This window comes from Cupressus sempervirens, chromosome 5 (assembly GCF_028749045.1).
Source record: "Cupressus sempervirens isolate cs-2001-9-10 chromosome 5, ASM2874904v1, whole genome shotgun sequence".
Classification (NCBI taxonomy): domain Eukaryota; kingdom Viridiplantae; phylum Streptophyta; class Pinopsida; order Cupressales; family Cupressaceae; genus Cupressus; species Cupressus sempervirens.
Genome location: NC_143122.1, coordinates 785457566 through 785482190, shown reverse-complemented (window position 1 = coordinate 785482190; position 24625 = coordinate 785457566). Strand labels below are relative to the sequence as shown.

The 24625-nt window shown below is 35.4% G+C and overlaps 1 protein-coding gene and 1 long non-coding RNA gene across 5 annotated transcripts in view; both read left to right on the top strand.

Moving 5' to 3' along the window:
- Positions 1–5067, top strand: part of LOC149558280 (3-hydroxyisobutyryl-CoA hydrolase-like protein 1, mitochondrial) — a 239269-nt gene extending 234202 nt beyond the window's left edge. For all 4 annotated transcript variants that reach the window (XM_089832567.1, XM_089832565.1, XM_089832564.1 and 1 more), the window contains 5 exons: positions 3663–3723; positions 4025–4123; positions 4209–4310; positions 4396–4437; positions 4680–5067. In XM_089832567.1, the coding sequence (XP_089688693.1) occupies positions 3663–3723; positions 4025–4123; positions 4209–4310; positions 4396–4437; positions 4680–4799 (424 nt within the window). In that variant the 3' untranslated portion in view covers positions 4800–5067. The remainder of the gene's footprint in view (positions 1–3662; positions 3724–4024; positions 4124–4208; positions 4311–4395; positions 4438–4679) is intronic.
- Positions 5068–8877: 3810 nt separating this feature from the next.
- Positions 8878–10052, top strand: LOC149558279 (uncharacterized). Its single transcript, XR_016365006.1, has 2 exons — positions 8878–9493; positions 9577–10052. It is a non-coding gene; the product is annotated as an uncharacterized LOC149558279 (long non-coding RNA).
- The last annotated feature ends 14573 nt before the right edge of the window (positions 10053–24625 follow it).

The following is a 24625-nucleotide window of genomic DNA, read 5'->3' as shown; positions in this document are numbered from 1 at the left end:
GAGAGGTCTCCGCCTGTGATGCTTTTTCAATCTCCGCTCGTGCTTCCCCTAGTTTCCTCTTTTCTTCCGCTGGGTCCGGGTACACTTTTGCTTGCCTCTGCGTAATTGCAAGAACCTTCTCTTCATCCGTCCCGACAGTGATCAAGTTTACTCCGGATTTTGTGCACTTGGCATACTCATGATCGCTAGGTCCGCACCATTTGCATAATAATTTTGGTGTGTTTGCCATTGTACAATGCCGGGCAAAGTGGCCCCACAAATTACATGCTCGACATTGAACGATCAACCATCCATTAGCATCGTACTGAATTCAACTCCGGCTGGCATTGTTATTGTTATTGTTCGCATTGTTGTTGTTGTTTTGCCCTCTACTATTATTTCTATACCCTCCTGAAGTGGCACCATCAACGTTTGGGTTTCTATTCCCTGCTGACATGGAAGCTGCCTGTGCCAGGAATACTTGTTGAGGTCCTCTGGTTTTCATGTTGAAGGGGCATTCTTTTATGGAATGTCCCATGATCTCGCAGATCTCGCAAAACTGGTTCTTTGGACAAGATCCCTTTGTGTGACCTTCTGCCTTACATTTCGTGCTCCATAGTTCACTTCCATTTGTTTCTTTCTGCATGTTCTTAAATTCCTTCATCATGCGAATCATGTCCTTTTGGAGAGCTCGGACCTTTTTGCTGCTATTTTCCTCATCGTTGCTTTCTTCTTTCGAGGATGCATCGTCGTCTGACTCAGAGAAGCTACTCTTCTTCTTCGTCTTTTTCATCTTTTGCTCACTTTGTAGGTTCAGTGCCCGGTTGTATGCTTCAGTGTATGACGATGGCGGCATGATTTCATTTTCTTTCGCAATTTTGGGTGTAGGCCTTCAATGAACCACCTTTTCTGTAATCCATTAGCTGGCTTATTCTCCATTTTGTTGATCAAGTCCTTCAACTTCCTGGCATAGACTCAGACTCTTTCATATTTCCCTTGTATTATATATCTCTGCTACAATTTCGTTGTCGTCGCGAAGTAGTTGAAATTCGGCTGTAAACTCCTTAAGGTTATCCCAAGTGGTTAAGTTCTGGAGATTTGCATTGGGGAACCAATCAATTACAACACCCTGTAGGGTTGCCGGAAACTGCTGGACCCATTCGTTTGTATCTGTTATGCCATTTGCTCTCCAAATCGTTTCGCATGTCTTACAGTGTCGGATTGGATCAGCCATACCATCGCCATCAAATTTCGGCAACTTTTCCTTTGGTCTTGCCATCACTACTGGATTTTGTGCACGGGCGTTGTTTAGTCTGCAACATTGGTCTTGTTCACTCCCACACCGTGGCTTTGCACTCCCACACTGGCGATCTGTTATCCCACATCGGCGGTCTGCACTTTGGCGGTTTGCTCTTCCACACTGGCGGTCTGCACTCCCACACCAATGGTCAACTCTCACACCGACGGTCTACTCTCCCACATTGGCGGTCTCAACAGTTGCGAACCTTGGTGAAGAAGGATCTTCTGAAGTTGTCCCTTTCGGAAGTGTATCGCGGACAAAGAGTTCACTCCACGCTCGTGCTTCCCCGACACTTTGAGTCGTGCGAGTCAATTCTCTTCTATCTGGATTCTCTTCCATCGGCAAATACATATTCAAAAAATCCTCTCTTGCTTCTTCCACCAACTTCACCCGCTGTCGAGTCTCCTCTAACAATTCCTTCGCACTTCTGTGTCCCTTGGCAACCTTCTGAAACCTCCTTCTGCGTTCGGCTTGCTGTGCCAGAATTAAATTTTCTTGCGCAGTACAGATTCCATCTTTTCCCTTGGCCTTATTTCGATCCTTGTTAAGCTGATTTGGCATTAATCTTCATTCCTCCCACCTTCTAGGTTCATAGGGCAACGACACCAAATGTTTACCGCATAGATTAATTGATTAATGCACACAGATAATGAATAGGAATAGTACTCCTTTATTCGCATATGCCAACAGATTACATACAGAGCATAAGATGATTTACAATGATCCCAGACGGGGTATAATTACTTTCCGTCGAACCTTCCTGAAGGGGTCCGTCAGCTACAAAACAATCCTAATCTACCCGTCGTCTACAAAATCTTTACTGATGACATGAACTCGTCAGCCCGTCGGCTACACAATTTCTACTGACGGCATCAATTCTTTATGAGCTCATGTTTTCGATCATGTTTTTTCCAATTGAATTGCAACAACACAAGTGTCATTTTGACCAAACTCTTAAGGCTCTGGATAATTTCTTATTAGTTGTTTCAGGATGAAAATTCTCAACAGGTTTACTACTAGTTTTTGAGCATAGCCAAACATTTTGCACTGAGCTCTCAAAACTATGTTAATCTCAAAATAGAGTGATGTTACTAATCCCATCATCTTTCTTCACCAGTTTAAGGTGGTTGAAGGAGACAATTTAAAATAATGATCAATTCTATAATCAGAATTCAAGATTTGAAGGGTAATATCTTAGTTGAATATAATCTAGACTTCTAGTACATGGGAGGTCTGCTCCATAATTGCAATTAGAATTGTAGCTTAACATGCTTGATCCCTTTACTTGAAATCTTCATCATTGAGCTTTACTCTTATAGGTCGCTACTATAAATATCCCTCATTTGGCTATTAATAGTGCAAGTAATGCTGGCGCTGTTAATAATTATGTAGACTGATATTAATATCCATGGGGAAACTTACGATATACATAGAAATACCAAAAATTTCAATGATGATGGAAGCTGTGTTGACTGAGAGCATTACATGAAGTTTGTGGTAAGAACTCAAGATCGTTAAACATTATACATGAAAATGCGGCAGCATGCTTTGTTCTTTCAGTTTTGAAAGCATGGTTTGTTATTGCTTTTTGGATTTAGTTAACATTCTGTAGTTAGCTTGAATACCTTAAAAACTATATTCATCTCAAACAGACTATTATTCTACTGATCCTAGCTTCTGTTTCCGGCAATGAGCCTGGTTAAGAAAGAAAAATATGATAAAGTCTGCAGCAAAATTCAATATTTTAAAGGTTATTGAAGATGCGGCCACATGCTTTGTTCTTTCAGTTTTGAAAGCATGGTTCATTATTGGTTTTTGGATTTAGTTAACATTCTGTAGTTAGCTTGAATACCCTAAAAACTATGTTCATCTCAAACAGACAATGATTCTACTGATCCTAGCTTCTGTTTCTGGCAATATGCCTGGTTAAGAAAGAAAATAATGATAAAGTCTGCAGCACAATTCAATATTTTAAAGGATATTGAATAGAATATTAGCTGATAGGAAGCCCACACCTCAATTACAATTGGGCATGTACCATAACATGCTTGATCCCTTAACCTTGATCTTTGCGTGCAGAGCTGACATTAATAATTTGACTGTAGCTTATTTAAAGGTGATGGTCGAAATAAGAAAAATGTCCAACCCCATGTACCCTATGTACATAGTGCACATATATGACACATATACAAAGCTGAGCTCCATGGTGTATTTAGATGTGAATTTTAATCTCCTATTGAACATCGCAAGCATCAATCTTTACTGGATGGCCTCATATAGTAATTTGTTACATTTTTTTTTGGTGTCAATTTTATTCTTTTGTCACTGACGCTCCTATTCTGATTTTATTATATTCTGTTTCTCTGCCATGTGTAATTTGCAGAATCGATACTATTGATCGTTGTTTCTCAAAGAAGACTGTTGAGCAGATAGTATTTGCTTTGGTAAGTTTCATTACAAGTCATACCTAGTCAACCTTCAATTATGCTTTGTGTATTAATATTTTTGTAAATACTATTATAATAATTTATATATTCTTGGCATTTTATGGCATCTGAAATCTGTTCTTGTACTTGAAAATTTCAATCACTTTGTGAAGTTTGTTATATGTTGAGTAAAATGATCACTCAGAATGCTCAACATGAGTAGAAGTTTCTGTTTATTGTGAAAGGTATCTTTTGCATAGTCTACTCAATATACTCTTGTACTGTGTAGTTTTGAAGTATAGCCATGTAATTTCTCTAGGAAACTGAGGCAGTTGGACAAAATGATGAATGGTGTGGAAAGACCATTGGGAAATTGAAAGAAGCTTCCCCACTAAGTTTGAAAGTTTCTTTAAGATCTGTAAGTCCATTCTCATAAATTTCTGCTGGTTATTTCTCATTAAATTTTTACACATTAAATAAGTTGTAGAGAAGTTGTTGGGCAGATACGCGAAGGTAGGTCACAGACGTTTCATCAATGTTTGGTTCGTGAATATAGAACAACTTGTCATGCTCTTTCGCAAAGAGTTTCTGGTGATTTCTTTGAGGTATGCCTCTCCAGTTAAGGAAAATTTGGTATTTTGAAGAGGTTTTCCAATTAGAGTTTGAAACTTGTTAAATTTGGCTGTGTAGGGTATTAGAGCACGTCTGATAGATAAAGACTTCTCTCCTAAGGTATGAAAAGATGCTTATTTTTATTCACATGCAACTTATTAACAAGATTGAATTGATTTTAAATTATCAAAGGAATTATTCTAATAGAAATGTGAATTTTGTATTTGTAATTAGCGACTTCAGATGGCATAAAATTATTGTCCTATATTCCTAATCTTTCTTTTGAAGACTGATTGATGATGGTTTATGCACTTAACAAATAATGTGAGATACAATGCAATGTCTGATATGCAAAATTTCAGTGGGATCCACCATGTTTGGAGCAAGTGTCGAGGGAAATTGTGAATCAGTATTTTTTGCCACTGGGGGAGGACGAGCAGGAACTGGAACTGCCAATTAAAATACGGGAGGCATATATTTAGTGCGGTCTTGTGTTTGTAGTGTGGAATATAATTTTAAGGGAGTTGCAATGCTGCTAATGATTTTACTATATCCAACTCTTTTGTATATGATGTTCCATCATTCTTTGTCCTGTTTTTCAAATTCAGGTTGGGTATTTATTTGCAATGAGTTCATACGCTTCTATTCGCCTTTTAATTTTTTTAAACTTTATTGCATTTGTAATGCATTGAATATTATATTCTTTGTATATTCAATAAAAACAGAGGCTGTATAAATATTCTTTAAGCATTTGAATTTTCAAGCATTATGAGTTTTTTCTCATTTCCATTGTATGTTTCAGATTATATCATGGTTGCCAGGATACTGATCTTCGTGCTGTGCAGGGGATTGGTACCAACACTGGTATGCCTATCTTTGAAAATAGTAGACAAGAGCAGTTGGAGATGCCATTTTTTAATGTAGTTTGATACTTAAATTATAAATTTGCTACATTAAAATTGAAAATAATTGTCACATTAAACTTCCAAAACAATAACACCACTCATTTTTAATATTAAACAGACAAATGTCAAAGAGTGCAGGTTAGTTTGATATTATTAATTGGAATTCAGAAATGCTGATAACCTGATACAGATACAAAATGTAATAATAAGAAATCATAAATCTGTTGTCTATATTGTTGTAGACTCCACTCTTCAATGCCATCCATTTCTACGCGCATAGCTATGCGTTAATCCTTGAGGCCATATGCTTCAACCACTTCATCCACCATGGCTGCAACTTTTGCAACAGGGGAAATTTGGTCCCATTTTGCTGAAGGACCCTCCTTGTAAACGTAAGGCGAAGTAAGCTATAATGTGGATCAAGTTCTTTGCTTTTTTTGTCCCTGGTCAACTCCTCTTTATTGAATGAATAAAACCACAAGTACTCCAATTTCTGTCACAAGATGAAGAAATTTCTATGCCCTTAGCTATGCGTTAATCCTTGAGGCCATCTGCTTCAACCACCTCATCCACCAAGGCTGCAACTTTTGCAAGAGGGGAAATTTGGTCCCGTTTTTCTGAAGGACCCTCCTTGTAAACATAAGTCGAAGTAAGCTATGACGTGGACTAGGTTCTTTGCTTTTTTTGTCCCTGATCAGCTCCTCTTTATTGAATGATTAAAACCACAAGTACTCCAACTTCTCTCACAAGATGAAGAGCCAACTACTTTAGAGAGTAATCGTATTGCAAATGATTGCAACTAATAAGGGGTTTCACCTCCATAGCCCCACCACCACTCTATAGGACTTTTCTTTGCATGTGTAGCATATTAGCCAATAAAGCTTTCACATGAGAAAAATCACCATACTTAGGCAAAAAATGCCATTGAATCCTCATAATTAAAGCATCCTCACCTTGGCCATAAATATATCTTCTTACAACCCAAAATCCCTTCATTATCTCTCTAGCCCTAGTATTGGTCACTTGTTTATCATACTATTTAGGATTTAAGACACGTGTAACATAATGACACCATAATGAAGGGGTGTGTTGAGTTTGTTCCATCTTTCATTTATCTTTTCTTTTATCAAAGTATATAAACAAAGATTACTCGCATTTTTTATCTTCAACTCTTTCGTGCATTTTTTTTTGAAACTCTTTTGCACATGGAATCTGTTTTTACTTTCTTAATCCTTCCACAAACTTTAATTTCTTTTATGTCTTTGCAAAACTTTTTTCCTTTACTCTTTTGCAACTTTTTAAGTAATTATCTGTTTTGCAAGTTTGATCACATCAATATGGGCTTGTAATTGACAACAAATTCAACATCAATCTAAACATGGTCAGGTACCATACTTCTCATCTCAACTACAATATTTGATGAAGGTTGTCCCAAAGCTACCCGTGCATTATTAATTGCAATGGAACACAAAGTTCTTTTGACTTAACAAAGATGCTCAAAAAGAAAAGAAAGACACAAATTGCGTATCGGCGAGTTCTAAAACTTTTACTTTGGTTAATTTTTGATTAAAAAAAGTCTTATGTGCTGTGATTGTTGCATATGATTTTTTTGCCCTTTTTAATGAGGAATTTGAAATCCATTGGAACTTGTCAATATCTTTGAGTGTGTTATTCGTTTAATGTGCACAATGTGGGGTACACAATACACGTTTGTGTTTTTTTACCACCATGCTCATTACTTTACAAACACAAGCAACATCATAACAACTTGGACTACATGTGATGCTTCCACCAAAATGTTGTCACAGCTAGTTGGGGAATACCTTTGCATTTGTTTTTTGCTTTGAACAATTTATTGCTTTAGAAATAATGTTGTTTGTTACATGCTGCAATATTTTAAATGGTGGACTTTTGGCACTTGTATCACCATCCATCAAAATATTTGTATTTTTGTAGTTCACACTATTTTCATTGGTGCAACATGTGTTTTAAGCTATTTTTCATTATTAATTAAAATGCTGTGAATCTTTTCGTACTTAGGTGCTTTATACGTAGTTGATCCATTATTGATAGGTTGGATCATCTCTTATAAAGGTGAGTGGGCAACATTAAACAATATTCAATTTGCATAAAAGAAGTTAACCTTGTACATAAAATAATCTTGCAATGGGGTTTGAGTTGGTAATGCATGATCTTTTGTGAGAATATTCTTCTGCTATATATTTTGTTGATAAATAAATCTCTAGAAGACACCCAATTTTGATTCTCTATTTTGGTTGAGCTTTGGTTTTGAAGCGTAAGAGCTCATATTAGGTAACTATGCATTGACCCTTCTTGATTCCTAATATTGTCATTATTGTTCTTTCTCATTTAGACAAGGATCATAACCTTTTCTAGGGATGTGAATGAAATGAACCTTCTCCCTCTGTAATGTTCTACTCTTGCACCTAGGCAACAAGGGTATTGCTAGGTTATTTTGTAGCTTCCCCTAATTGGTTTTGGTAAGAGATTTCCATGGATCTTAGAATGTATCATTTTAGTTTTGGTTTCCATTCATGGATTTAAGCCCAATTGGTGTTATGGATAAGAATGATGTTTTTTAGAAGCAATTCTAAACTCTTGTAGTGTTGTCTAATCTTCTTGAAGAGCATATCTATGTTTAGTAAGCCTTAGTTGTCGACAAGCTTCATCCCATTTACCTTAATTAAGTCTTCTTATAATCAAATTTGGTTTTTGTTGCTTTGATAATGCTTTTCACATCTCAAACAAGAATATCTAATATACACTTGACTTCTAATGTTTAAAGTTCAATTATTTTATTTAAGTGGTATTTTTTAGGAAGTCCTTTTTATGTCCCCTCAAGTGGATATTAGGGGAATGGGGGATTAAACATAACTCATTTAAAAATCTTGTTCAATGTGTTTTGTTGGGAAATAAATTTAAAGTTTCATATTGGTTAACTTGTCCATAAAAGGAGTAAAAAGTACATAGAGAAATGTTCCTGAATTGAACAAGTTTATCTTGCTAGTTTGGACATGTATAATTTTCTTTGCACCTCGTGAGGAGGAAAACCGTCGTTTTATCAATGATCGCAAACGTGGAAGATAATTCCTAGCTAGTTTGGAGTGGCTCTTTTCAAGAATCACAATTGTTATTCTAGGGTTGACAACTTTGGGTTTCAAAATGAGGATTTTGGAAGTATTTAGATTTGCAAATTTTGGGGGTGGGTTTTTGTAGTACTTTGAGATTTTCTTGGTGTGTTTGAAGGATATTCAAAGGGGGTTCATTTAGTTTGCTATACCATTTCTAGGAGTAGACCATACCATTTTGTTTTTTTAAAATTTATTTATTATTATTTTGTGGTTAAGAGATAAGTTAGTGTTTGGTGCCATTAAAGACTATGCAAAAACAAATTCTTCGACCTTGGTGATTCCGTGAATGGTTTGCGTTTGGTGTTGACAAATCTCTAGATTACTTGTTCCACATGTTGGTTGTTCTTAGAGCGTGACGTGAGGGATTCCAAGCTTAAAAATCCATTGTTTTAAAGTTCATTCATCTTGAGTAGATGCACCTAAACATTTCCAACCAATGTTTGTCCATTTTGCTTTAGGATAGTGGACATTTGCCTTTGAAAATATTTAGTTTTTGGTTGTCCTCGTTCCAATGCTCCTAGCAATGTTTAAGTATGACCAAAAGTTTATAGTAGACATGTAGTTCTTATTTTCATGCATTTTGGTTGTGTATGTGAAATTGCAAGTGTATGTTACTTATTACTAAGGTTTAGAGATGTCTCATGTGTGATTGAAGGTTGACTTTGGTGACTTACATGGATGCCATGACCTGTATACTATGAACATGTACATAACATTAGTTCCTATCATATTAGTGTTTATAAATTTATTTTTAGCACATGCAAGATTTGTCTAGTCTATTCTGACTAATATTTGAGGTACTTCTTATTGGACATTGTAGTATCATGTTGATTTCATGTGTCATCTTTCTTGTGTGAATGGTTTCCATGAAGACAAGTGGAACACTATTTGTATGGAAGTTGATCTCCTAAATTGATGGAGGAGCATCCTATGTGTAAGAACAATCTTGCATCACCCAAAAATATTATATAGTTTGTCATTCCAATAAGGGCTATCCCAATGCAGAGTTGTTTTGAAAGGCTGATATTTTTAGTAAGTTGGTCATTTGAGCTCATAATATTCTAATTTCTTCCTTGAAGGTTCACTTTGGATATATCAGCCTGCAAGTAAAGTTTCAGTGTAAGATCAAGTATATTTTTCAAGATATTGAAAATTTTCAATATTCCTGGTAGGCTACAAAAACTTTGAACTTTGTTTTGTAGGCTTTGGAGGCTTCAAAAAGGGGTCAAACCACAACTGGCTAGAGCTTGCACAAGTTAGTGATGTAGAGAAGTTCGTGACATTCCTAAAATAGGGTATTAGAGAAACTAACGATGAATTATGGCCTCTGGAAGTAATGCTATCTGAATAAAAGAAAATGAAATTCCTTCAAAATTTCCTCCGAGTTTCAAAGTTTTTTGAGGCCTACTTTAATGTAATAAAATATAAATAATAATATTTTAGGGTTGGTCAACCTCAAAGTCTAGGGTTACAATTCTAGAATCTTCTTGGGTTGTGGAAAATCACCTATATAATGATGGCCTATAGGGCTCTCTAGCACAATTTTGGGAGGTATATGGTGGTTTTGAGTTGTAGAATATTGGAGGGAAAATGCGCACATGGCTTTGCATGTGATATTCTTGAAAATTATAATCCATTTTATTGAAGATAATAAGAAACCAATTTCCAATTCTTGCAATATGTTGTTATTTCTCTATTCTACTATGTGCATTTATGTTAATAAAAGGAGTACCCTTTATCATATATCAATACTTTATGCTAACAATGTCCCACTATTTTGCATATTTATGTAGTTGATTTTAATTATAAAAAATTGGAACCAACAACTAGGGTGATTATTACACCCTCCTATAAGTACATTGTCGTGACATCTCACATAATTTACTTGTGACGGTGTTTGTTCCATTCAACCCCTTTGGTTGTTGAACATGACCACAATACATCCATAATGGTTACACACATTGTTTTTCATTATGTAACACTCTAAACATAAAAAATATTGATGTAGGGAAAACCAATTCAATTGAAAACTTAAAAAATTAAAAAGATTGGCAATCTATCAAATTGACAACAAATTGGACATCATATTTTTGCTTTGCAATGGCTTGTCAGTCCTCTAATGTGCATGGGATAGTGGTTCTATGATTAAATTTGGTGGTAACTATGGCTTAGAAATTGTTATGATTAGATTAAGCATACTTTGTGCTTCTTTGTAATTTCATGTTGAACATGGATTTGTTTTTTTGGAATGGCTTGTGAGTAATCTAATGAGCTAGGGATAGTGGTTGTGTGATAGAATTAGGTTGTAACTATGATTTAGAAACTTTAATGATTAGATCAAGTATTTTTTGTGCTTCTTTTTAATCTCAATTTGAAAATGGATTTGTTTTCTTCCCCATTTCTTAATCCATGTTTGCAATAAGCTAGCTATCTTATTTGAAACGAATAAACAATTCTTGAAATCAAAATAAGCAAAGATACATATGATATCATACCTTCAATTATTATTTTGTTAATTTCACTCGACTCCCTTTAATTCTTACCATATTGCCAACACAAGTAATACTAGTCGTCAACTATGATTTTTGTTATCAATTAAAGAATTTTCATTATGCACACTAAGGGTAAGGAAAAGACAATGGGAAAACAAAATATTGATACCTAAAGAATCATGAAAGCAATAGAATTTTTTTATGAATCTTTCTTAGGGTTTTTTTACACGTTGTGTCATGCTAGCTCAAAACCCTACAAAGCAACCTCATGCAACATGTTTTTAACTCTTACTTTTCATTTCATGATTCATCCTTTTACTCTTTTGTAGGTTTGTTTTATAAAGGAAACCTTAAGAATAGTGGCAAGACATTTCTTGCAAGTAGGGATGTCTCTCATGTATTTTTGTTAAATGAAGCACATTCGATGGAGTTGAAGAACACTTCTTTCTACAACATTGGTTTATGTACTTGCCATGAACACGGGGTTGTGTGGAAAAGACAATTTCATTTTCATGATATACCAAACATACACATCTAATTTTATGCTTTATGTGCTCGATAAGCTCCTCAATTCCTTGTTACATAATACTCTATATTGCATACTAAATGATTATATTTTAAAAAAGTATTCTCCCTAGAGTTGAAGTGATTCTATCCATTAATTCCATGTATTTTTGTTGTTTAACACACTAATTGGTCTTTACATAAACAGTTTTGTTTCCATCTTGACCATCAAAACATATATACTATTGAACAACTGAAGCAAGTACGCAGCTCAAAAATCTACATAGGAACAAAATTTTTATGTGGAAAACTCAATGTAAGGAAACGTTATAGTGAGAGGCATCTTACAATGTATATGAAGTGTTATAATTTTTTATGGCCCATTGCCTAAGGAAGCTTATTGCTCTTGGATGAACTTGTTGATCAAAATACTTTGATACATAGACTTGTTGAAGAGATTCAATATTTGACGACAAGGTGCACGAAGATTACAATAAACTATATGAACATGATCTGCAATAATAAATGAATCTGGCTTATGTGGATGAGGTAACCCCCTTTTCACCCTTTTACTCCATCTTACTCTTCACTTATCACAAATGATGTATTCTTCCATTCATATCCTCCATATAGCATCTCAAAACACTAAATAGGTTGGCTCCCAAAATTACCTTCTGATAAGAATGCAATACAACATAGATTTCCTTCGAACATATGCATTATGAAGAAAATGAGTTGTGAATCAACCCAATACATAACATAGTGAAAAACATCTGAACATGTCATAATACATCCTCTAAAGCCAATCTAATGGGCTAAGATCAAACTACAAATGAAGGAAACGAGATGTCAACCAATTCAACAATACTACCAAATTTGTGAACTATACACATTTGCACCATCAGGTAGAGACCCAAAAAATGATTCAAAATATTTGAGTAATGTAGACTATCCACAACATCTATACAACCATTTTTTGAAGTATGTGATATAATTTACAACTTCAGTTTTAGACTATAAACAGAAACAAGTGCTCTATATTTGTCAACATATTTTAGTTGATATCAATGTCCAATGATCTTGACTTATCTTGGTTATTTAAAATATACCTTCCTATTTTTTTGCATTGTTCCAGACATGTCATGGACAAAAACAAAATCTTTTAGGTTGAATTACTTACACTTCTATCAAATTTATCAAGTGAGAATGTAGGATGCAAAGTATAAAAATGAATGAAATATTCTACTAAATTAACCCCATGTCCCTATGTTGTTGCTTAATTGAATTTTGTGCTTAAATTTAAGTAGTTAGATTGTTTCGATACAATTCTCCAAATAGCAGAAAATGATAAATTAGAACCTTTCCCTATTTTAGTGGAGCAACTATAATTTAGGAATTGAAATTAAGTATTGAAAAATATGGGGGGCTGAAAATAAAAAGCAATTGTTTATTGGTAAAATGCTACGTGGCTTCACAAATTTGTTCCCCTCTATTTTTATTGCATTTTTTTGTTTGACTTGTCTGCCTCATGAATATTCTTAATCATTTTATTCAAAGCTACAATTAAAGATAAAATAAGAAGCACAATCTCATAATCATGGGGCCAATGAATCCACAATTTCTTGCAATAAAGATGAGCAATAACTTCTAGGCAAAAAAAACATAACAGTTGAATGGGGACCGACCCTAAGCAATCATAAGAATTTATCAAGTTTGTTTACAATTAGGTTGTAACATTTTTGTTTGAAAGAGATCCCATGAATTCTTTTATTCAAGAACTTGATTGCTCTCTCTGACATGTAGAACCTTATTGCAAATTTCACTTATAGGATAATAGTAAGCGTGAGGAAAGTTTTGGTTCTAGATATTTGACCAATGACACTAGAAAATGGAGGCAAGCTTGAGAGTTGAAAGAAAAAAAATCCTTGCAAGTTTGGTGTGGATATTGTAGATGATTTGAATTTTATCCTTGTCTTCTCCTTTCTTTCAAAAATAAAATGTATCACATGTAGTAATACAACTCACCATTTTAAAAAGAGGCAGTAGGAGAACATATTAAACTAAAATATTGGGGATTCTTTTACAAATATTATATTAGTTCTATATATTTAATTATTAGTTTTGAGATACTTTTTAGGATCCCTTGTCTACCATCTCAATTTGTTATCAATAGTTAAAAATTTTCTTTTCTTTCTATTTGCTTGATAATGCATCATCGTGTTTGATTTGAAATGTTGTTGCCATTGCTATTCCACTAATTGTGACTAAATATAGGAGGTCTGAAAAAGTGTTAAAAGGGGATTCATACACAATAGAGTTATTTTTTGTGGAATTCTTGTAAGAAATAATTAATCATTAGAGAGGGAAGCATAACCAAGAAGAACTTCGAGACATGATCAAATTTTGTGTATCTTCAAGAATTTCAAATTTTACTCAGGCATAGAAGTAATGAGTATGTTTCAGTCATACAACTTTGTGTTACTCCGATTTGTATTTGAGTGTTGTCAGTAGTGCAAATCTATGATGAGAAGGAAGGTTGGTTAATCGGAGATAGAGAGGTCAGTGAACCCTAGCACCGAACAATTATGGAAGTTCAACTCAGAAATTAGAATGTGTACTGAGCGCAATGATAATAAAGCAGTATCGTAACTGAGTATAGTTATGACCGAGCATGGATATTATTGAAGGAAAACAAGTTTACCAAGTAGACTAGTCGAATATATACCGAGTAACACATGAAGCATACAAATGTTGTAAATGCACAAAATTTCATGTAGTTGAATCCTACCAAGCTTGGAAATGGTTTAGATAGACTGAGGAAAAGATTAGGTGAGATATATGGAAATGAAACATGACTTTATGGATCCTAAGGCAAAGGTTTGGACCAATGATATAAATGTTGGAAATGTTTTCAACGCTCCCCTCGGGATTCATGACAAGGGCTTAACTGCCTCCTGTGTACTATAAGTTGAGTGGTTGTATTAGGCATTGATAGATCATTCATTTAGTGTAAAGACAACCCCACTGTAACAAGTGGTATCAGAGTTTGGTCACGGGTTCAAATCCTTAGACCCTTGGGTAACGCTGAGGGGGAGATTGTTGGAAATTTTTTCAGCACTTCCCTCAGATTTGTGACAAGGGCTTAACTACCTCCTGTGTACTATAAGTTGAGTGGTTCTATCGAGCATTGATAAATCAGTCTTTTGGTGCCATGAGAATTCCAGTCTAACAATAAAGAGGCAAAATATTCTTGATAAGGATGAATATAGATTGTTGATTTGTTTGATTGTGAATTTCAAAAGTTGCCAAACCCTAATTAGGTCATATGTGATGGAAGCCAAAGTTTTTCTATAAAAAGAGGGATCGATAATAGATTAAATGATGATGAGAGATGAAGTTAAGGTAAGGGAATGACAATTTGATAATATTGCAGTAGAACAAAGCTACCAAGCAATGGTTAAAGATATAATAGTTAAAATCAATCACTGGAAGGTGATACCAGTATATACTAGATTATATATGAAACAAGAAAAGTAGGTTGCACACTATCAGATCACTTTGTTGTTACTTTATTATCATTGTAGCAGAAAATCTCTTAGCAAAGTGGACCTAAGAGTCCTTGTGTAAAATCTCTTAGAATAGTGTTGCAAAAATTCTTTTAGATGACAGGTTTTAACAGATCCTATTGTATTACTCCTAACATAGTATGTCACTAGAAGTAACATTTTTTGTATTGCTAACAAGCAACCTTGTTACTATAGTAGTGAAGGATTTGTGGTTATCATCCCAACTCGTTGGTCAACTTAATACCTTAATAATAAAGGATTGGACATCCTTTCACAGTGATTCCATGGTCACACAACATCATGTGTTTTACTTAAAATAGTGGACTGACTTCATTTAATTTGTCAACCCGGGAGCATAGACTTGAGAGGATGACTGCAAAGTGTATGCTCTAATTCTCCTTCACGTCATCATAACTAAAGTGAAGAAAATGCTGAAGGAACCCTACACTAGAAATTGAAACAACAACTTAAGTCAAAGCTGTAAAATAATGTTGCAACAATAAATCTATCTATTCATCTATGCTATAGGAACAATTCATTGATTTTATTATCAATGGCTGTAGGAGCAAGATAATTCTATCTTACAAGAAAACAAACAAGGAAATGAAATATATTCTAACAGAACAATTCACACACCAAGTGGGTCCCCTTGGATAAGTGAACAGAAAAGACAACCAAGATAAAGGAAATAAACTTGAATTGCTCATTCTATTCATTCAACTTCATATTCTTCTCAAAAATTGCACTTAAAGCTACAACAGTCAACATTTAAATGAAACTACAACTACTTGTTGTGGTTTCAGAATGCACGCCCCATTTCAGTCAGAAATGGGGATGCCCTACTTTCTTTTTTGGTTTTTCGGACCCCTAGTCTGGGGTCCAGAAGTCTTTGATTTCTGGTTATGACTGGGTCCTGAATCAGAAACCTAATTGTAAAAAAAAAGGAGTTTTAGAAGAGATAAGTCTTTTTTGCAAAGAAAAAAGGTGCACCAGCACACCTAATGAGGTGCGCTAGTGTGTGAAACAAAGGAGAGGCATTCCCCTTTCTTGCTGCGCACTTGTGCAATACCCAAGGCACGGGGGGTTTATATAACCCTGACACCCCCTTCTAGCTCTTCACTTGTTATTTCTTTTGCGCTAAGCTCCATCACCGTAGCTGCACACTAGTCAAGGTGCGCCCTTCCGCTTGTCTTCACCCTACACAAACAGATCAAAATACTCCTTAAAGCATCAAAAAGGGGTGCACATCAGGGCACCTACCTAGGTGTGCTGGTGCGCACCTCCCTTTTGCCCAAAAAACTTTAAAAAAATAAAAATCACTAATTAGCACACCCCCTAAAAGACTTAAACTTTTTGCCAAAGTAATCATAAGGTGCTCATTACCGCACCCCATGAGGTGCATTGATGCACACCTTATCTTTCAAGGTTTTCTTAGGAAAATGCGCACCAGGTGCACCTCAGAGGTGTGCCTGTTGTGCCATTTTAAAAAAAATTCTAGGGCAAATTATATATTTTTGTGTTTTCAAGCTGTCTAGTTTTAGGGTTTTTGTTTGGGTCAATGCTAGGGTGTAATTTATTGATTTTTCTTCAATTCCTAACTAATGGACATCTTTTTGTGTAGATTTGATGGCATCTTCATCATCCTCCCTTGCCAAGAAAATGGTTACAAAGCCGATGGTATTCAAGTTCCAAGGTGTGCCAACAAAATCAAGATTTCAGGATGAGTACTCAAAAATCTGGGATACCGAGTTAGGCCATACATATTTGGGTGCATTTTTGGCATTGTGCAATAAACCCATGGAGAGATCACCCATGATATCCGCTCTAATTCACTCTAGACTTGTCAATGCAACGTCACATCCATATTTCAATGCAGTCCTTAGAGTTAATCATGACACTCGCAAATAAATATGTTCCAAAAGAAAGGGTCATGAAAAGCATAACTAGAGAGATCAGCTTGGATCTCCAACCTAACAACACAGAGAAGGTATTCCATCTACCAAGGGTGGATCAGTTTATTCGATTGACTTATCACCAAGTTGAGAGATGGTATAGGGAACATGTGGAGGAAGCCTCTGAAATTATACAGTCTTCATACTTGATTGAGAAGATTCCTCTCGAGTGAAAAGCAAGAAAGGTAGATAAGAGACAAGGCTATATGAAGGAGGATATTGGGTATTCGATTATACTATTGAGTAGAGTCATGGGTTTGTCTGCTTCTGGACATTTGAATATATGGATGGTCAATTTCATTGAGACTATCAAGATGATGAAGATCCCAATTGACTTGGCCTCCATTCTTAGCGAGAACTTGGGAGAGTAGCTAATAGTGGTGAAGAATAATAGAAAATTCTACATGACATCATACTTAGTGTACTTGTTAGCTGGAAGGGCGACATATTACCCTGGGCTCTATAAGAAAGGTAGCATGCAAGATGCAAGGGCATGGCCTTACATTGTATATCCTCATCTGGCAAAGAAGAAGCTTTTAGAGCAAAGCAAAGAATATAGGATTGTAAATGATGCTTTCATATTCATGATAATCCGGTTTATAGAGGGGGATTATGCGAAGAGGATATCCAAAGAGGCAAATGCGTAGATATTAGAAGTCAGAGCTTATTATATCTAGTTCCAAATATTTACATATTTAAGGGTAGCAAGTACAACTCTCAACCCTAAGAAGCTCCCAAGGTATCCCAGTGACAAACTTATTTTGTTGGAGATCTCTTGACAACTCTTGTCTGCATATGATAGAGTTAGAAAGCAACATAAAATATGTTGGACATTGTCGATGACTATAGGACCTTTCAGGGTGGATCAGAGACAAAATATTCCATCTTTTGAGTGTGAATGGGATAAGTATCCCTTGGATGAGTAGAATACGTCTCAACCTTATTTTGATAACATCGAGAGAGTGCAATACTTAGTGAGTAAAACATTTTAGCATGAAGATACCATTGAAGATCACTAGATGAATGCAACAAATGACTACGATGTCTACATAAGGGATTATTGTAGGATGACTTTGTATCTGGCAGAGAAGGCTTTGAAGATAAAGATTACATTGAAGATTGTGCAGCAAGATACATAGGATCTTCTCAACCCGTTGTTTAATAGGGATAAAATTGGTGTCCGGCCTATCATGAATGTCGAGATTGACAAAGAAGAGATCTTAGACATTGATCACAGGGCAAGGCATGTCATCAAATTGACAAACGATTAGATCAAGAGACCTTTCAAACTTGATCCAATTCCTGAGACGATGATCTTCCATGCGCAAGCCCGTGCAACTAAAGGTAGAGGAGCAAAGGTCACAATACCTACATTTACAACCCAATCACCAGTAAGACTAAAAATGATGCACCAACTTGATAGACCAGTTGGGTATTATTGGGCACAAAAAGGTAAAGGTAAAGGCAAAAGGAAGTGGAATTCTCCTTAGCAAGCTAAGCCAGAAGAGGGAGAAATTCAGGCACCTCCACAGTAGGGAGAATAAAATGTACAAGGGTTAGAAAATGTTGAAACTACAGAGACCCAAGATAATCCTCAAGTACCACCAATTGAGCAAGGACAAGGAGGAGATGAAGTAGAAATACAAGAAATACGTCAACAACAGGTAAAAGCCTCCCTCTCCACGGCTAAGAAGAGAAGAAAGATTAACCCTCCAGTAAAGAGGAGGCAAAAGATTATCAAGAAAGTGATTCCTTTCCCATCAGTCCCCGAACCTATTCCAGAAGAAGGAGAAGAAGAGGATGATTAGGATGAAGAGGATAACCTGCCTTTAAATCAAAGAACCCATCTTGCAAGAGCTATGGAGTCAGAAAGGAGAAGAAGCTCCACTATCACACCACCATCTATCCCTAAGCAACCCATTCAGACTACAACATCAGAAAGTGAAATGCAACAATGGATAGATGAGTAGGATGTGGAGGGCACTGATGTCTTTCAGATGTTAGATTCTGATTTCATGCCCGTGGATAATGAATTGGTCGGCGTTAAGATAAAGGACACTCCAACCAATCAGCCTCAATAAGAGGATTGGAGTTAGCTGCCACTTGAACCACAAGGGCTTGAGGTGGTTCCATCATCCTTAGTATAAGTCACATTCTATGTAGACAAGGGATCAACTACCCCTTTGCCTCCAAATAATGAAGAAGAATAAGTTCGAGCATAATAGGAAGAAGAGCCACAAGAAGTATCCACCAAGGAAGTGTCAAAAGAAGGGCAGATAAGTGTACAACCTCAAAAAACTTCTCAAGACACTGAGGTGAGGACTGTGGGCTCTACAGATACAAAGATTCTCAGTGCAAATCTTTCACAGAAGGAGAAGACTCTAGAAAGGAGTGATAAGGGGAAGAGTATAGTTGAGAAGACTCCTTTGTCCTCAAAAGGTAAATCTCTGTTGGAGCATATCCCAAGGTGGCTAAGAAAAGAAGTAATAAGATATAAGAAACAACAGTTCACCATTGAGGAGGAGGATAGAATGGAATTAATTGATGTCCCAAGGAAGCCTGATTCACCTTCAAAAGATGCACAACCATTAGCTTTCATTATGAGTGATCAAAACCAGGACTTGTTTGTACACGTTGCTATCCCTCCTCTTCATTCAAATGTTGAAGAATTGATGCCATGAGATTACTAGATTAGGGAGGTCATGCTTAGGAAGCCTACCTTGGATACCGCTAAGCTAATGGCTACAACAGGTACGAAGGAGGTATTGAGGAGCTTGGAGCAGAATGGGGTGGATTTAATAACACTTTGGTAGCTAAATGAAGTCCTAAAGGGATATTTAAGTGAAGTTGTTGGCCCCTTGGATCCCACAAACCTCGAGGACACTTTGAACGTAGCTATTGAAAGAAGAGATATGTGTGTGGTATAGTTGGACCCATTTTTGAGAGCTTATTAGCAATGGCGAGAAAGTTTTGAGGAAAAGGGTGTACATATCATTTAGGGAAATCTGGAGCTATTACACATTATGCAAGAGAATGTGGATAGGCTAGTAGCCATTTTGAATCAAGATTTAGTCTAATGGATGAGATACATACCTAGGGCAAGGATTTGCAAGCATTATAAGAAATTAAAGGCCAAAGGTATTAGATCCTGATGGGTGTATATCAAATTGAGGAGTTAGACAAGATAGATAATTGGATTGAAAAGATTGTAGATGGGAATAAAGTATGGAGAAATTACATGTGGAGATTCACGGGCTCAAGGATCAAGCCCAAGAGCAAATTTTGGAAGCTGAGAAGCATTATAGTGATGCTTGTTTATATATTTTTGAGGATGATGCACGAGACAAGTTAATACTAGTAGAGGTAGTAGTGGAGAAATTTCGGAGAACATCTGAGGAAGCTGCCAATGATGATGACATTAGGCAAGCATTTAGAACATAAGAGGCTTTACTAGAACTTGATGTAAAACTCAAAAATTTTGTGGAGACCCATGTTGAAGTTGAAAACTATCGGTAGAAGGTGAAAGACACATATGCAACCTTATATTTTCCAGATGTGACTCAAGTCACCAAGATCATTGAGAAATTCAAGGGAAAATACCCAGACATAGCTCTAGTATAAAGGGGGACAAAACCCAGAAGCCAGAATTTTTATTTTGACACTTAGTAAAATTTTGCATTTTTTGGAGCCTACTTTTGAGGTGCGCTGTTGCACAGGTGCGCTAGGTGCATTGTTGCATAGGTACACTTTTTCAGTAGTGTTATGGAAGTTTTTTGAGGAATTTAGAGGTGCATCGACAGTTAACTACTAGTTCTAAATTTAGAGCTTTCCATGCATTCTGACGACAGTTTAACTCTTGCAGACACCTAGTGAAGATGGAGCTTCTATTTTTGCCACTTCTAGTCACTTCTACATCATCTGAAGGCTTTCTCTTTCTTATTTTTTCATGCTTTCTTTGTTTTATGACATGTGAAGGCTCATGCATCCAATTAATGACATAAAATGGATGGAGTCCTACTTAGCACTAGTTATATAGTTAGTTTGTACATAAATAGATTTGTTTTATTAGTTTATAAGCATATGATTGCATAAAGATATCTCTCACTCTCAACATAAATCGAGGAGAAGATTTCTTATAAATACGAGAATGTAATATGTAATCAAGGCTGTCATTATTTTGCAATAATATATGCTTTTGGTGCTCGCATTTGGAGTGTAGTAATTCTTGCCTAAGCATGTTATATTTTGTGGATGTATGTTCATGGAATGTAATTGAGCCAAAATTTTATTGCATTCTTTCTGGTTGTGCGATCTTTTAATTCTGGTGTTTGCTACGTGTTTACAAATTTCATTGACATACTTAGTTCGAGAAGAGATCATTATATTATTACTACATAGCTTTTCATCTCGCATGAGTGCATTTTTCGTGGCCTTGCAATTTGGTGAAAAGTGAAACATCTTACGGTTATTGAATTCCCATCGAGGATTGTATTAATGGAATTAAGGAAGCGCTCCTCTTATTTTCATTGGTTACTCACCGATCTTTTCGAAAGCTTAACTCGCAGACACATTATTTTCGTGGCTTATGTTTGTTAGGATTTTACTTTCATGTTATTTCCTTAAACTTCTTGTCACCTTATCTTTGTTATTTTCTTTACTAACTCCTTGGTTAAATAAGGAATTCATATAGTTGCATTGTTAGATTGCATCCATTTTTAAAAAAAAATACAAAAAATATATTCCTTTTGTGTGTGGATTTTGGAGACAGGAAGCAGATCGTTCTTCTTATCTAAATCATTTCAGAACCAGCAAAGACCTCCTCATGGACATTCATATTTATCTTCAATTGAGAAGATTCCAGTAGGTCGCAAGATAACTTGGAACCTTGGAGTTGACCTTCAGATTAGCTTTTCAAGAGAGGAGTTCAAAAGGATTCCTATCGTTAAGCATTGTGCAAAATGACAACTCAACACTACTCCCTAACTTTTTGATCACTCCATTAATGAGGATAAATTATAGGCTCATAAAGTTTGAAACATAATCAACATTAATCAAGATTAAATCCTCTAGGAATGTAGCAAGTTGTGGAAGCTACATTTGTGCGTTGTTCCAATAGAAAGCATATAATGACTTGCTCTACTCACAATGGTTCAACAATCCATTTGGCTTTGAATTTTAACACTGATGTGTTGACCCTTGAATATCCATGAGAAGTACCTGAAAAAAATTTAATGCGCACATAACTTGCACATACATATATTTATTTCATCATCAATATTAGAAAAGGTGTAAGTTCAAATTACCACTCTTGCAAATCCTATGGCTCAAGGAGGAAAACTACACAAGACATAGCATAAATGGGGAAACATTTATTAGCATGCAATATTACTTCATTATACCATTTTTGTCCATAGATTCAAGCAATTATAACATATTTGAACTATCCATACGTCTACTTAATGTCTTAACATATATATAACATATACATAAAAACATAAGTTTATCTGCTTAAAACCACAAAGACATGACTGTTTCTGCAAGATAATTGCTAAAAAACAAGATAAAAAGATCTTAAAATAATGGCCTTTTAGAGGCCCATCACCCACCACAATTTTCCCTTTAATCATGGGGTTTATGCATGACTAAATTTGAGTGTGAAATATGTTGATGAGTTGATGATTGCATGTGATAATTTTACTATTATAGATTTTATATTTTCTTTAAGTTATACATCAAATGTTATCATGGATATGCATGCAAGATGAGTTCAATAATGTAGTGGGTAAAAGGTATTAAGGAATGCAAGTTTCAAGAGATATTGATTCACCCCTTCCCCCCCATCATCTCACCTTTGTCATAATATTCCAACAACTAGTATTATAGTACAATATCTTGTTAAGGAGTTTAACCACTTAAGAGGAAAGATCCAAAGAGATGGAAAGGTATAGGCTTGACAAGTTGATTAAAAATCAAGGATTGGGATTGAGGATTGCGCTAGGACAGATTAGTGAAATGGAAGAGAAGTTTCATTGAGAAAAAGGAATGAATTAGCACTTGAATAGAGTGACACTCAATATCAGGAAGACAAGTTTGAAGAACTGTCTAATGGGAGCATATCTGATAACTCTGAAGCTACAATATCATATCTAATGAAAAAGAATCAAATCCTAATTGAGAAGGTAAAATAAATGAAGAGAGGACAAGAATCTCACTTGGTCAGAATGTGTGATTTCCTAGAACAAAAGAGACAAGGTAAAGATGACAAGAGAATGGTTGAAGAAGACAAGAGGGACATGACTACAAGAATGAATGAGAAAGTTACTGAAATACAAAGGTTGACACAAAATCACTATGACATGGTAAATTAGCTACTTAGTGTGAACCATGAAATTGGTAGAAAGATGGAAGAGATTGTTGGATTGATGTCTAAAAATGAACAACTTAGAAATGAAATAAAAATTGTGAAAGAAACCAATTAAAGACTCAAGATATCCGAAGAAAGCATCAAAAAATTGGATGAACAACTAAGAAATTAGAGAAAACTGAGAGACATGATTGAACTAGGTTATACCAAGCATTCAACAATCAAGAAAACATAATCATCAAAGAAAGTTGAATAGAGGAATGTGTATGCCAACCTAAAACCAAAGAAACCAAGTTGTTATCATTGTGGTAAAATAGGACATATAGATAATGTTTGCAGGAGAAAGGTTGGTAAGGCTAATGCTACTCCTAATGTTACTCCTAAGTTTGGTGGTTACTATTATAACTATAATAAGTATAGAAATCAAGAATTTGAGTGTAGATAAAAGTTTGACAAGAATCCTAAGTAGTATAAGTTTAGTGGTTATCGCTAAACTTGCAAAAACTACAGACATTAGGCACAAGGATGAAAATCACAAAAAAAGTAGGTCTGATAACCAAGCATACAAGACAATACAATCAATTGGGATCACAACACATGGGTTACATATACAACATTTGAAAGATGTAGACACATTGAAAAAAAATTCATGAGGGTGCATAGGAGAGGGAGATATGGAACATGAAAGAATCCTTGCATGGCATGTTTTCATTGTCATCAAGTTGGTCACCTAAGCAAGAATTGCACATATTGAGCATCAACACCTAATGAGGAAGAAACCAAAGGAAAAGGCAAGGTTAACATTGATAAAATCATAAACTAGATGAGCTTGACATGGAAAAGGAAGAGTAAAGATAGTGGGACTACAAATGCATCAGCCAATGACACCTCATTTATTAGATTGGGCGACTCCAATACCTCAAACTAAGTCACAAAGGTTTGTATTGGAACTGCATTTAAATTGTTAAGATCATTTATCAATTCCATAGCTTCATGTAATGAAGTCTGTATTAACATAAGGAAATATGCACTTGGATAACTCATGTAAAGTTGAAAGTCAGTATAGTCAGCTAGTTCAACTTAGTATGTTAATTGGTGAAAGCATAGTAGTAACTGAGTTTAGAATGATTAGTCAATTTCAATGTAGTGTGAACCGATAAAGGTTAGAAGTTGGAAAGATAGTATTCACTATGAAATATAACAAGAAAATAGAGCATTTATTACATTCTACCTAGCTCAAAAGACACTTTACCTATATATAGGGTTTTTGACAATTTATTGTCTAGATGCACATTTCAGAGAAAATTTGTGTGATAACAAGTGATCAGAGTGTTTTTAGATTCAAATCTAGAAATTGTAAATTTGTCTAATTT